Source organism: Thunnus thynnus, chromosome 12 (assembly GCF_963924715.1).
Source record: "Thunnus thynnus chromosome 12, fThuThy2.1, whole genome shotgun sequence".
In the NCBI taxonomy this organism is placed as follows: domain Eukaryota; kingdom Metazoa; phylum Chordata; class Actinopteri; order Scombriformes; family Scombridae; genus Thunnus; species Thunnus thynnus.
In genome coordinates, this window is record NC_089528.1 from 27,956,501 (window position 1) to 27,969,741 (window position 13,241).

General features: G+C 38.9%; 1 protein-coding gene across 3 annotated transcripts in view; it reads right to left on the bottom strand.

Moving 5' to 3' along the window:
- The window catches only part of esyt2a (extended synaptotagmin-like protein 2a), a 63,918-nt gene that overhangs the window by 2,429 nt on the left and 48,248 nt on the right, over window positions 1–13,241 (bottom strand). Inside the window, exons 15-23 of one of the 3 annotated variants that reach the window (XM_067606689.1) lie at window positions 12,435–12,536; window positions 7,003–7,077; window positions 6,103–6,189; window positions 5,865–6,014; window positions 4,223–4,689; window positions 2,542–2,640; window positions 2,312–2,443; window positions 1,187–1,292; window positions 910–959 (exon numbers count right to left, since the gene is read on the bottom strand). In XM_067606689.1, coding sequence (XP_067462790.1) covers window positions 910–959; window positions 1,187–1,292; window positions 2,312–2,443; window positions 2,542–2,640; window positions 4,223–4,689; window positions 5,865–6,014; window positions 6,103–6,189; window positions 7,003–7,077; window positions 12,435–12,536 — 1,268 coding nt within the window. Of the gene's footprint in view, window positions 1–909; window positions 960–1,186; window positions 1,293–2,311; window positions 2,444–2,541; window positions 2,641–4,222; window positions 4,690–5,864; window positions 6,015–6,102; window positions 6,190–7,002; window positions 7,078–9,335; window positions 9,399–12,434; window positions 12,537–13,241 lie in introns of all 3 variants that reach the window. The other 2 variants (XM_067606690.1, XM_067606691.1) reach the window with 2 other exon arrangements.

The window sequence follows — 13,241 nt, forward strand, 5'->3', positions numbered from 1 at the left end:
ACACCAGAACTTTTTTAGGCGACACTGGAGCCAAACCAAATAATCTCTACACATTTAAACTATTCTGAATCTTAAAAAAAGTTGAGTTGTGTGATGAAAATATGACGACAACAGCGTGACAAAACAGAAATTTAGCCCACGTTTGTCGCTTGCTGGAGTCAGATCGGTTTTGTTTCATTCTGTCATAAAACAACCAACCATTGAAAACACTTTTCCCCACAATCTCTCCTCTATCTGCACCGTTTTCATGTGAATCAGTAATAAATCGCAGCAGTTGAAAGCAGCTGCAGGCTACATAACATTTTAATAATGATATAAATCCATGTGACATGACTGGGAATGACTGGTGCTTTTTAAAGATATGATGTTGAGCTATTTTAATAATTGATTAATTGCGTAAATATTTGTTTTGGTAATTGTGAGGCTCAATTATGAGGATTTGCTGCTTTTCTTTGTCTTTATGTGACAATGAACTGAATATTTCAGGCTTTTGGAGAATTAATGGGATGAATGGGCAATTACTTGACATCACCTAGAAAATAGTTTTGGACATATTTCACTATTTTTTGACAATCTACAAACCAACCAATTACTAAAAACTCTTTGATCTGCAGATTAAACAGATGAAAATGATCATCAGCTGCAGCTCTGTTATAATGAGGTTAAGTAGATAGTTTTGCAACCTTTTAGATACAAATTTAAGCTTTTTTCTGTTTTTCTGTGATTGTGCAGCACTGATGAAAAAGAAACTTTGCTAATATGCATCATTGAACTAAATAAAAACATGATTTATTTTAAAGAGAGATCCAGTTTTCACATATGAAAGCTGATTCGATTGATTGCGTTTGTGGTATCAGATCTTAATAAACGGATCAAAAGCTCATTAAAAGTAGGAGATCAAAGACTAACCATTGAGTCCAGCCCTTCGTGATCTCATCGTGGGTCAGATCCACCAGAACCTGATAAGAAAGGGCAACAGAGTGAACGACTGAATCATCACATGAGAACTAAACAACTCCAATATCTTTAATCAAAGACTATTTAAGTTTCTAAATGCAGATCATCAAACTTCACAAGTTCATGAGGATTAATCATAAAACTTCAAACTGGAATTAAACACATTGATTTCAAGATCATTTCCACTGTTTTAAACAAACATCTAATAACAAGTGACTTCACAGTTTACCTTTCCCAGAAGGCCTTTGTGTTTGGAGAGCAGACCTCCGCCGTTCTTCACCGCGACGTCCAGAGTCCGTCTGTGGAGCTCCACAAGGGAAACACTGAACTCAAACCTGACCGGACAGAGACGAGCAGAACGCCGTAAGTTTACAACAGTTACGCTGATAAAGCTGTTATTTAATAACAGAAGTGGAAACCTGAAGGTATACTATGCAGGATTTGTTGGTTGGTGTTTGTCCCATAGACTGTATAAAAATATGGATGTAGTTACCGTGACGACACCCGTTGGTTTCTGAAGAGCGGTTTTGAAGCTCAAAGTGAGCCGCTCCGGCAGTCGCCATCTTGGCAGTGCGTGACTCTGCCTAACTCCCAGCCAATCAAAAATGAGCAAAGAGGCAGGCTGAATGGCTGAAACAAGCCACCTAGCGGCTGGCGGACCTGTCACTCAAAGCAGCCATGTCCTTCATTATGCATAACTTTACGGCTTAATAAAATTTAAACAGGTGAGTTATATAACAATTCAACCCCCGTACAGTCGTCATGAAAGGAGAAATTAGCTATAAAGACCTAAACTGTTTTTTGTACCAGGCTGTAAACATGTTTATTTCTGCTGTAAAGTTGGGCATTTTAACATGGGGGTCTATGGGGATTGACTCGCTTTTAGAGCCTCAAGTGGCCATTCAAGGAACTGCAGTTTTTTCCGCATTGGCTTCATTTTACAGCCCCGGAGGTTGCCGCTTGGTTAGTACACACAGTCTGCTGTGGCCTCTCTGCTCTGCGTGTGTGTAGCTCAGCAGACACACAGACCTGCTGCTCTTTATACATCCATGACAGAGAGACAGAGAGCAGAGCAGAGGAGAGAGACGGAGACAGCGATGTAACCTAGTCGCTACCCTACAAGTCCCGACCTCACAACCTGCACACTGTTATTGGCTGGAGGCTGCACACCCACTGCCCAAAGGTTGACGCCCAGAAGTGTCTCGAACACAGTAAAATAATGAGAAAACACAGACAGAGGGCAAAATCTCTGCAGATATTAAGTCATAAGTGATTGAGAGGGATTTTTGTATGAGTCTATATGTTGTTTTTTTAGGAAAATCCTGCATAGTGTGCCTTTAAGAGTGGGACTCACGTCTGATCATAAACTGGATTGAGGGTCTTCTTGAACGTGTGAGTTTTCCTCCTGCCTGACCTCCGTTTGTCAGGAAGCAGGTAGAGGCGGACGTAAGGATCTGATCCATGATCAGTGAACGCTATCAGGTTTCTGTGGAGGTAAAGAGAATAAACATCACCTCACAGTAAACACACTGACCTTATAAAGTGTATTTTTCAAAGAAATGTATCTTTTTTATCGACCCGTACCTGCAGGCGTGGACGACTACGATGAGCTTGTTCCTCTGGGAGCTGTGTCTGACCGTCAGCTGGATCTCACCCAGCGGGAAATGACTGGGGCCAGAACCACTACAAACACACAGAGAGGAGGGAGAAACCCATCAAAAGCAGCACTTCACTGCAGTCGTAGCTGGCCGTGGCTTCATGTACATGTGTTTATTTTGTTCTTAAACAGTTCGCTTATTCACACTTATTGACTGTCAACCTGGAAATATTTGCAATATCAAACATCTTCACCATTTTTAAGCATCACAAGTTCCTTTAATAAACAAAAAATGTTTTGCCTATTTCACCTTCTAACCTTCAAAGTTTGGTAAGTTCTTGAAAAAATTTCAAATCTGTAGAAACATCCACTTAAAGGAGAAGTCTGGTGATATACTATCTTTTTCTTGGTGTCAACAAATCCCATAAAAAGACAAAAATCAACAATGAACTGATCTGCTAACAAGTACTGTGTGTATCCAAAGCCTGATAAATCTTATTCCTCTGTGCTGTAGACCTCTATTATTATCCAAAACACCAAATGTGTATTAATCTGCCACCACAAATGGTCCCCAACAAATGCACTATTTCCTGCTGTTTGAGTAAAAACTACAGTGATCAGATGTTTCAGGAAATTATTGAAGCTTTTTTGAAAATGAAACTATATTGTATGTGCCAGAGACATAAAGTACTCAGAGTTTTGGCTTTTTCATGAGATTTGTTGAAATTGAAATAAAACTATATATATATATAGTATAACAGGAGCCTTATATGATTTTTCTTTTTTGTATGTGTCAACCACAAATGTATGATTAAATATATAAATGTTTTTTTTAGGTGATGGGTTGAAAAAGTCCTGTACCCTTTAATTTCTTTCACACCAAATGCACGAGGAAGTGTGTAGGATGAAAAGCATTTTATATTTTCTCAGTCTCAGTAAGATCAGAGAGAAGAGTCATTTAACTCTGTGGATTCTACTGTGACATCAGAATCGCCATAACTTAATGCTGGAATGCCAATAAAAGCGGGTCGCAGAGGTCAGCGGGATTCCAGTTTAATTTACCTGAACTTTAGCTTAAATTTGTCCCAAACATCTGGTGGTAAATGAATGCGACTATAAAAGTGCAGCCCCAACTTGTGCATTTGGTGTGAAAACAGGTTATGTTGATTCACAAGTCAGAGTTAAGTGGTAATTAAAGCCACAACTAATGATTATTTTCTTCATCAATTAGTCTGCTGATTATTTTCCTGATGAAATGATCTATAAAGATTAAGAAAATTATGAAAAAAATGTCCATTACATGTTTCCAGAATGATAAAAAAAAACACAAAAGCAACAAATCCTCACAAATGAGAACCAGAGAATAATTGTCACTTTTGCTGAGAATATGACTAAAATGATTATTCAGTTATCAAAATAGTTTCCAATTCATTTTCTCTCAATCGTCTATTCGATTAATTGACCAATCGCTGCAGCTCTAGTGGTAATGTAAGTCAATACATGTTTTTTCCTGTAGTTACCTGCATATATGTACTTTAGGAGTTTAAATTATGTGATCAGATATATATTTGAGGTTTTCCAGCATGAAAACATACAAATATATTTCATAGACAGTCGGAGGGATCAATGGATGAGAGATAAACTGATAGATGACGGAGTGATAGATACTTTTGCAGCTGCTGAAGTCTCTGCTGCAGCTCCTGAGCAGCGTAGGGGTTGGAGATGTCTGATGCGATGCTGGGCGTCGGCTCTTTGCCTCCGGCCAGGTACTGCTGGGAGCCCGAGATGGCCAGGTTAGAGGTGCTCCTCCCGCTCTCCGCCAGTCCCTGACCTCCTCCTCCTCCTCCTGCTGCTGCTGCTGCTCCTCCTCTACCACCCTGCCCCAAGTCCGTGCTTCCCGGGGACCTGGCCATCTCCTCGGTCTCCCTCCGCCGGTTCAGCACGTCCTGTGCGGACACCGAGGCGGAGCGGGGGATTTCGGAGGTGGAGGCGGGGGCGGGCGGCTTGGGGGACTCGGAGGAGACGGAGGGCCGCGGGGTCGGGTTGGAGGAGCTGGAGGAGCTGGACTTACGGACCTGCACCGAGGACGGGGTGGAGTCTGAGGGCAGGGATGTGTCCTTGTTCAGGCACAACACCTGAAACACGTACAGGAATAAATGAGAAGGGTTAGAAACACAGTCAACTATGGTTTGGATTATTAAAATGTTTTAAAAAAGCCGGATATATCTTATTCCTCTGTGCCATAAAGCTCTATTGTTGTCCAAAAACTACTCAATCCCACACACACACACCGTCCTGCTGCCAGAAACACTCACTACAGCACCAAATGTGTATCAATCCGCTGCTCAAAATAGTCCCAAATGCACTTGGGCCTTGTTTGAGAATGAAACTATACGTTTGTGAGCTGTTTTTAAAAGATTTATATCTTCTGTAGGAAACAACGAGCTGGAGCCGAGCGCCACAGACAGAGTAGGGAAGTTGAAAAGTATTAGGAGTCATCTCAGTTTTCATCTTTTCATGGGATTTGTTGACAACAAGAAAAATATTGGATAATGTCAGCCTTTTTCTTTAAATTATCAACAAAATGAGTTCCTGAAGTTCTTGTTTTACATGTGTTAGTGCGACAACTATTAGATTGTTTCTGATTTTATATTTATATCTGAAAAACACTAATATTAACATAGTGATACTGACTGAAACCACATCATCCAGTGCTTCAGGGAATGTTTTTCAGAGACAACAAGACAAATAAAGAAAAACTCAGCTTGAGTTTTAGTGTTTGCTTCAACCTCACTGTTCAATTTGTTTCGGGCCATCTTTCATCTATTCAAGGTTAAATTTAGGTCTTAAATCTTGTTAGTTTTTCCGTCTTATTTCCTTAATTAAAGTCAGCCATCAACTCTGCTGAGCTGTAATCCTGTTCTGTACGCTCCGACTGATTAGCCACGGTTGTTAGTGTTAGCTTGGGAAATGCTTGGCTAGCGGCGGTTTCCCTGTTTGACACTTTCGGCGTACAACAGATGACGAACGGAAGGGTTTTTTGTGTCTGTGATGAAGGTTGGTGTTCTAGGCTGTCAGCACAGATTAAAAGTGTTTACTGTGTGTCTCCACTAGCCTCCCTGATGCTTTCTAACAGAAGGTTTAAGAGCCTGAACTTCCCATTCGTCAAACCACAGAGCCGTTTCCTGCCTGAACTGGGTTATAAAAAAGCTCATAATGACTTGGAGTTGAGAATGAGCTTGAACATTTTTGGCTAAATGTGACAGAAAAGAGGAGAGCATGTGTTATTTCTCAGAGAAGGTCTTCGTACCCGCAGAGCCATCTTCATCTTCAGGGTGCAGCTCGGTCCGGAGTTCTTGAGGGGGAAGCGCTGGTTCAGCGTCATGTCGTTTGCCTCCAGCAGACGACTCAGAGGAAGCGTGAACGTCCCCAGTGAGCACTCGTGTTTCTCGTCCTTCACCTAAAGACACGTGATATTAAAAACACTCAGCGTCAACTGAACTGCTTGTAAAGAGAAGAAGAAGAAGAAGAAGAAGAAACCTCCATACCTCAACCTCCAACTCTTGGCTTTTGGGGTTGTGGATGAGGAAGGTAAAAGCTTCCTCCCACACCGGTTCATTGGTTTTATATCTGGTCTGGAAAAAGACACAACAGAAAGGAGTCAAAGGGAAGAATATTTAATTTAATTACAATAAATCAGGCCTGACGAAGAGAGACGACACACAGCCAACCAGAAACAGCAGCTGAGAAACTGACAATTTGTAGGTAACAGGAAGTCATTTTGAGGACTTTTTATCCAAAATTGAAGTTACAATCTCTTCAGATTGACTGAAGACAGATTAGTCGCCTGCCAAAGAAGCTCTGGCTGGCATTTAGATTATTTTGCAACTAACTTTTCAATCATTACATTGGCAGCCGACATGATTCTCACTAACAAACTGAACACAGATGGACTCCTGTTAATTCAGACGCAACCACAGAAGCTACTGTTTGAAGGTTAAAGCATCAAATGCTTCTGACAATTTTTGTAATTTTCCAAATCTGAATCCAAATCACCTCATTTTATGAAGTGATTACCCAGGTGTGAAACTTCTCTCTCAAGCTCCTTTTTCAGTATTCACACGATCACTTCTGTCCTTTTATGTGAGTGCAACACCATCCTAAAGTGTGCACCATCATCCCTATTAGTAGAGTTATTGTGTCTCTGTGATATCTGGCTTTTCTCTGCCTGTGAGTGTCAGAACAAGTATTAACACTATGAAGCATACTGGAACCTTAAATATACGTTTTTCTCTTAGTTGAATTTTCTTACTCGTACTGAAAGGACAGATTGTAAATTTTTAGAAAGCTATGGAGATAAGACGCCTCATAAGCATTAAGCTGAATGAATGAATGAATGAATGAATGAATGAATGAATGAATGAATTTGGATTCTGCTTTGGTCTCACCTTGCTGTCGAAGGACTTGTGTCCCACTCTGAACTGGACAAACGGACTGGGATCGCTGGTCACTTTTTTGCCAGACTGCAGAAGAAGAAAAACAGGTTTTACAAACAAACAGCAAAGAATTTTAGATAGCAAGGCATCAACTGTCTATGCATGCATAGGTTTGCTAACTCTAAAATACATATTTTTTTTAAATAATTTGAAAAACAAAACTGACAAATGTTTTTTTTTTTTCTCGTCATGAATGTAAAACACACATACAGGAATATTATTGACATTACTGGGATTAGTTATTCTGATCTTGTGTGTTTTGGGCATTCAATACTTTTCAGCTCATACTGCTCATGTGATATCACATCTTTAACATGACACAAGAGTCCAGTGTTACTTATCACATTTTAGCATGTGATGGCAAAATGTGTCACGTTTAATGAAGAGGAACTAAGAAGGAAAACCAGGAACACGTCGTATCAGGACGAAAGAAAAGATCAATTAAAAGATTCAGAGTGGAATAAATTTACCTTTTGACGACAACGTTGTTAATTACAACAAACTTTGTTAGACACAATGCACAGTTTTAGTCGACACACATGATTAGTGGAGTTTGTTAATGATTTCACAACAACTAGTTGTGACCGATTCCAGTAACCAGTCTGTTACTGGAATTGGAGATGTTTCGAATGTTTCAGCAGTGCCTACTGGTGTGAACATCACTCAGTGTGCTTTAACTTCTTCACAGCAGGAGATTTTACTCACAACTTCAAGATACACTCAGATTTTTTTATATGAAGTGTTCCCAAATCCCAAAACTTTCTATCAAATTCAAAGATGTTGTGATGCATTTAGCCCTCTAAAAGTTAAAAAGTTAAGTCTATGATGTACTTTTCACAATAAAACCACTGACTGCTTCTTTACTTCCTGTTGTGTTTGAAGGTTTACATCTTTTTTGATATGTTGAGTCAAATGTTTTTCACATTTAGGTACTTGAAACCTCTCAGGATACAATCATACAAGACTGTTTAAGAATAACAAAGAGGTCAAAGGTCATACTGACATTTCCTGTTACAACAAAAAGCAGCTACAGGAATTTGAGAAACACTCTGCTGAACTTTGACATTCTGCACTTAAGCAAATGTTTTTTTTCTCCTCTGAGCTTCCTTCAAACTACAGTTTACACAATATGGCCAAAGGTATGTGGACACTTTTGTGTTTCGGTGAAGAGGAAGTGAAATATTAACGCTGCAGCACACTTTGATATCTAAGAAAACAGTGTGAGTCCAACTTTGTAGCAACAGTTTGGCTCTTTCCTGTTTCAACATGACTGTGGCTCCTTACACAAGGCCGGCTCAATAAAAAACATTACAACAATTAGTCAACTGGAAGAGAATTAAACTATTTTGAAATTATTTTGATAATCAAACAATCGTTTAACTATTTTTTTAATGACAAATTTAAGCAAAAATGCCAAAGATTTGATGGTTCCAGGTTCTTAAAGGGGACATATTCTGCTCATTTTCAGATCTATATTTATATTCTGGGGCTCTACTGGAATATCTTTGTGTTTACAGTTAAAAAACCATATTATTTATCTTATACTGGCTCTTTATGCAGCCCCTCAGTTCAGCCTCTGTCTGAAACAGGCTGTTTTAGCTCCTGTCTCTTTAACGCCCGCCTCCTGATGAGCCCACTGTTCCGATTGGTCAGCTTCCCCCTTGGCGGACTTCTGATTTCTCTTCTTTTTCTCGTTCTTTACTCAAATTTTCAGCTTCTCAAATACATCCGAACATGTCCGAGCCTGAATCTGATCTGAAATACGTGAATGGACGACATGAAACAACCCGAGGAACACGTTATGGGCAGGCGTGAACAATCTGATCTGTTTGATGGGGAGGTAGAGGTAATTTTGTTTGAAATTTTGACCATGTTTAACATAATACAAGTGATATTATATCAGTATATAAATGACTAGAGTATCACTACAAGCATGATTTGTCTCCTTTAAATGTGTTTCATGGTCTTACATTATAGTTAGTTGTATGTCTGACATATTTAGACATCTGATGACGTCACCTTGTGCTCTAGGATACTGTGATAGACATTTTTCTCTATTTTTGTAGAGATTATTAGATTAATTAAGAAAATAATCTGCCCTTAAGCACTGATCTCAACCTCATCCAACACCTTTGGGATAAACTGGAACACCGACTGAGAGCCGGGCCTCATCGTGCTTCGGTTGTCCACATACTTTTGGCCATAAAGTGTGAGTTGAATGTTTTGAGTGTATGATCACTGTGTTCCCTCCTCGGTGTCTGAGCGGTATGGGTGTGCTTTATTACCTTGATGGCCTTATTGACCGAGGCCTTCTTCAGCCCTGCTTGGTTGAACTCTAACGGATTGCGCTTTGATTTTTTCCCCCAGGGACAAGGCAGGAGAGATCAAACAACACACAAACACACCAGCAGGTTATTAGGGGAAAAGGAGGAGCATGCAGGGATGAGGAGGAGGAGGAGGAGGAGGAGGAAGAGGAGGAGGAGGAGGGACGAGGAAGACAGAATGATGACACCACACCAACACCGCCGGCGCCGCCGCCCGAACGTCAGTACATGAGACAGACAAAGAGACAACATGGATGATCACATGGTTAATGACATTCCCCAATTAAAACTGGACACAAGGTCAAAACTAGAGCCCGACCAGTACTGGAGTTTTTGAAGCCGATATACTCATAAGTAGTTTTCAGGAATAATCTTTTAAATTTGGCTATTAGAGAGTTGTGACACTGAAAAATACTATAAAATAAGAAGATAAAAGTACATTTTCCAATTAACTTATCATAATAAAAAACAAAGTAGAAAAGCAACAGATGTATTAAATACAAATATATGAAAAACAGATACATTTTCAATAAACCAATATGGGTCAGGCTCTAATTAAAATACCAAAACATTAGATGGGACGAGTGATGAGGACGTATGAGGGGCAACAAAAGGATCAAATGGAAGGAATCATTCTTAACGAGACGAAGCTGAGATGGTTTTCTGTCGTCATGGCGATTGATTGAAGAACATTTATAAGTCGTTTATAGGAAATGAAATCCAGTGAAATTACAATCAACCCCTTCCTTGTACAACACTCTGGCTAGAAAATACTACAAGACATCGTGTTAATAATACACTGAATTAGCAATAAAACGGATTTGAACATTTCTTGAGGGTCAAAAAGTAACACTGATGTCTTAATTATCTGGTGCCGAGTCACAATTGTGTTTGTCGTTTTGATCGTCCTCAGTCAACGTATCCTAGCGTGATGTGATCATAAACGTCTGACTGAAAAGACAAGTGTGACCTCGCTAAAAACATTGAAAAGGTTTTGGAGAAACTTCAATATGACGCATTAAAATTGTAGAATATCGATGACGGGATATTCTAATAAATATGCAGGTGGAGTGAGATTAAGCTGGTTTGATTTAAATTATATATAACTTCATCCTTTCTACCTTTAGCTTTGATCTAACATGGATGAACTGGTCTGAGGACTCAGTCCTGTTCATGTCAGATCAGTGATGGGTATATTTTTAAAGAATACACAGACTTATTGACAAGTAAGCAGTTTTAATAAAGAGGATTTAACTCGTCAGTGACGCCTACAAACATCCGAAGCTGCAATACTTAGTTAAACCAGCAGTAACTGATTTTTTATGGCCACTTGGTGGCAGCAGAAACAAGTAGGGAGCACAACACTAACATATCATCACCTTTCAGCTCTGTTTTTACTCTCTACCAACTCCTGAGGGAAATATCTGACTCTTTATCTGCTAAATGCTCCACTATGTTCACCAGCTAGTCTACAGCTAACTGTCTATTTGTCATTTGGTGCTGAGCAGGTAGTGATCAGTGGCTTTTTAGAGCTTTTTCTCTGAAAACAGCTGCCTGCTGTGGCCAAAAACGACACAATGACACTATACTTTAAGTGTTCATGTCACCTCAGCTGAGACAAAAGATAACTGCTTTGTGTCTCATGTGTTTTCTTTAAACCTACAACAATTTAATCACAGCTTGTTTGCCAAAATGTCTGTGTATTCCTTTAAAATCAATCAAATTTGCCTGATTTTGTCATGCAGCAGTAACCATGTGCTGCCTGCTGGTGAGCAGGACTGTTCACACACATACATACAGTGATGGGCTTAAACAGGAAGGATGGAGGGGAAGCAATCCACAGAGAATTCACCCTCCCTGCTCTCAGGATCTCTCAATGATCAAAATGCATTCATTCCTCCCACCCAAAAGTTTTCACACTGATATACAGCTTCGACACAGAGTTTAAATGAATAAAGGTCATCGTACTGACGATCAGACAGGAGAGACGTGTACGACATCTGGATGTTTGTGGATCATTTTGTTGTTTTTTTACTTTAAGAAAAACAAAAACTGTGACCAAATTTCTAAAAAGAGACTAAAATGGAATTTGGAAGTAAAATCTTAAATAAATCACATATAAACACATTTTTGTAGAGGGAATTTTTAAGGAGGAGACAAAATTACAGATATTTTTGCCTCAAAATTTTTGAAAAATCCAAATTCCTAATCATATATACTGTCATTTTGTGTTCAATTCTTTCAGATTGAAATCTGTGAGGTGAATTTTAAACAGTAAGCAGGTTGCTGACATTTAACTAAAAACTAACGAAAACTAGACTGAAATGTTTGCAATTTATTTATTTTTCACCAACTAATTTCTTAATGACTAAATCTGAAATATCCAGACTTTTTACTGTTTTTGTTGACTAAAACACGACTAAAAATAAGAATGAAACAGACGACATATGACTAAAACTCACATGAAATTTTGATCACAGAATTAAGTCAAATTCAAGGAGAGTTCATTTAAAATCTGCATTTTGTGTTGTTTCATGCGACACTTGTAGAACATAATGTAAAACCTTACATCTTTATAATTGCAGAGGAACATTTTATTGGACACACAGCTGCTGCTGTGTCTGCTTTCTAGACAATAAACTCATCTAACGTCGCTGGATTAACATCATGTAATGTGTCGACTGATCCTGTGAGATGAATAATTCCTTATGAAGAGAATAACAATGAGAATAGTTCTTTTAGGTAGGAGGAAGGATGCTTTTGATGTCCTAAAATATAATAATAAACCCTTGATACTAACTTTCTAACCACATTTTTTTCTGCTCTGCTCCTCAGCTTCGCAATTAGTCAAACTCCAACAAATAACAATCATGACAGATAATGATATTCGGGAATTCAACCCATGCACACTCATTAAACTAGTAGGGATTCATGCTTATAAGGCAAAACAATTAAGATCTTTGCTAAAAACCAAACACAAGCAACAGAAACAAAAACCTGTCAGGTCATCACACTGTGGCTGAACTAGTCTAGGATGCAGAAAACAGCCGTCGGACTCACAAATAAGGTCCGATAGAGAGAGGCGGTGTTCTCGCAAAACACGAGGCCCGCCGCCCGTCTCTCTTTTAAGTAGCCAGAGCCCAAGTTCCCCTCGAAGACGCTCTTCAGAGGGGGAGGAGGAGGAGGAGGAGGAGGAGGAGAGAGGAAGCAGAGAAGAAGAGGAGGCTGAAAAGAGGAAGGTGAAGCCTGCGCTACAGAGTTCAAAGCTCTTAAATCTACGTAATAATGAAGACAAGAGAAAAGTAGATGTCTGCAGTTAAAGGTTAAAGGTGCTGCGTTAACAGTTTAGTTACCACAAACAAATGAGACTCAACTCTGCTCAAAAAAGGAAAAAGGAAAAGTTCATCTTCCTCAGCATGCAACAGCTTCAATGTAATAATAATAAATAATAATAAACTTTTATTTAATATATAGCATCTTTTAAAACAGTGTCACAAAGTGTTTTACATGCTTAAACCCACTAAAATTAAATAAAATCCAGCATATAAAAGGTATAAAATACCCAAAATATATTAACATAAGATAGAAACAGTAAAATAGTGGAAACATAACACGTAAAATAAGATTAGCTTGCCGCTATCATGAGCTATAAACTGACCTATGACTGTTAAATAAAGGCATTAAAGCCCAAAAAACAGTCTCAGTCTCATTTGTTTATGGTAATTATACCAACGTATTACTATTAATAAGACATTAATGTTTAAAAGTTCCACATTCTTTAAAGAAGTGTGTTGTTTTATAGTAAAAGTTTCAACTAACTTTACTGATAAAACTGTTGCATTAAACATAACGTTCATTTTAAAAGCA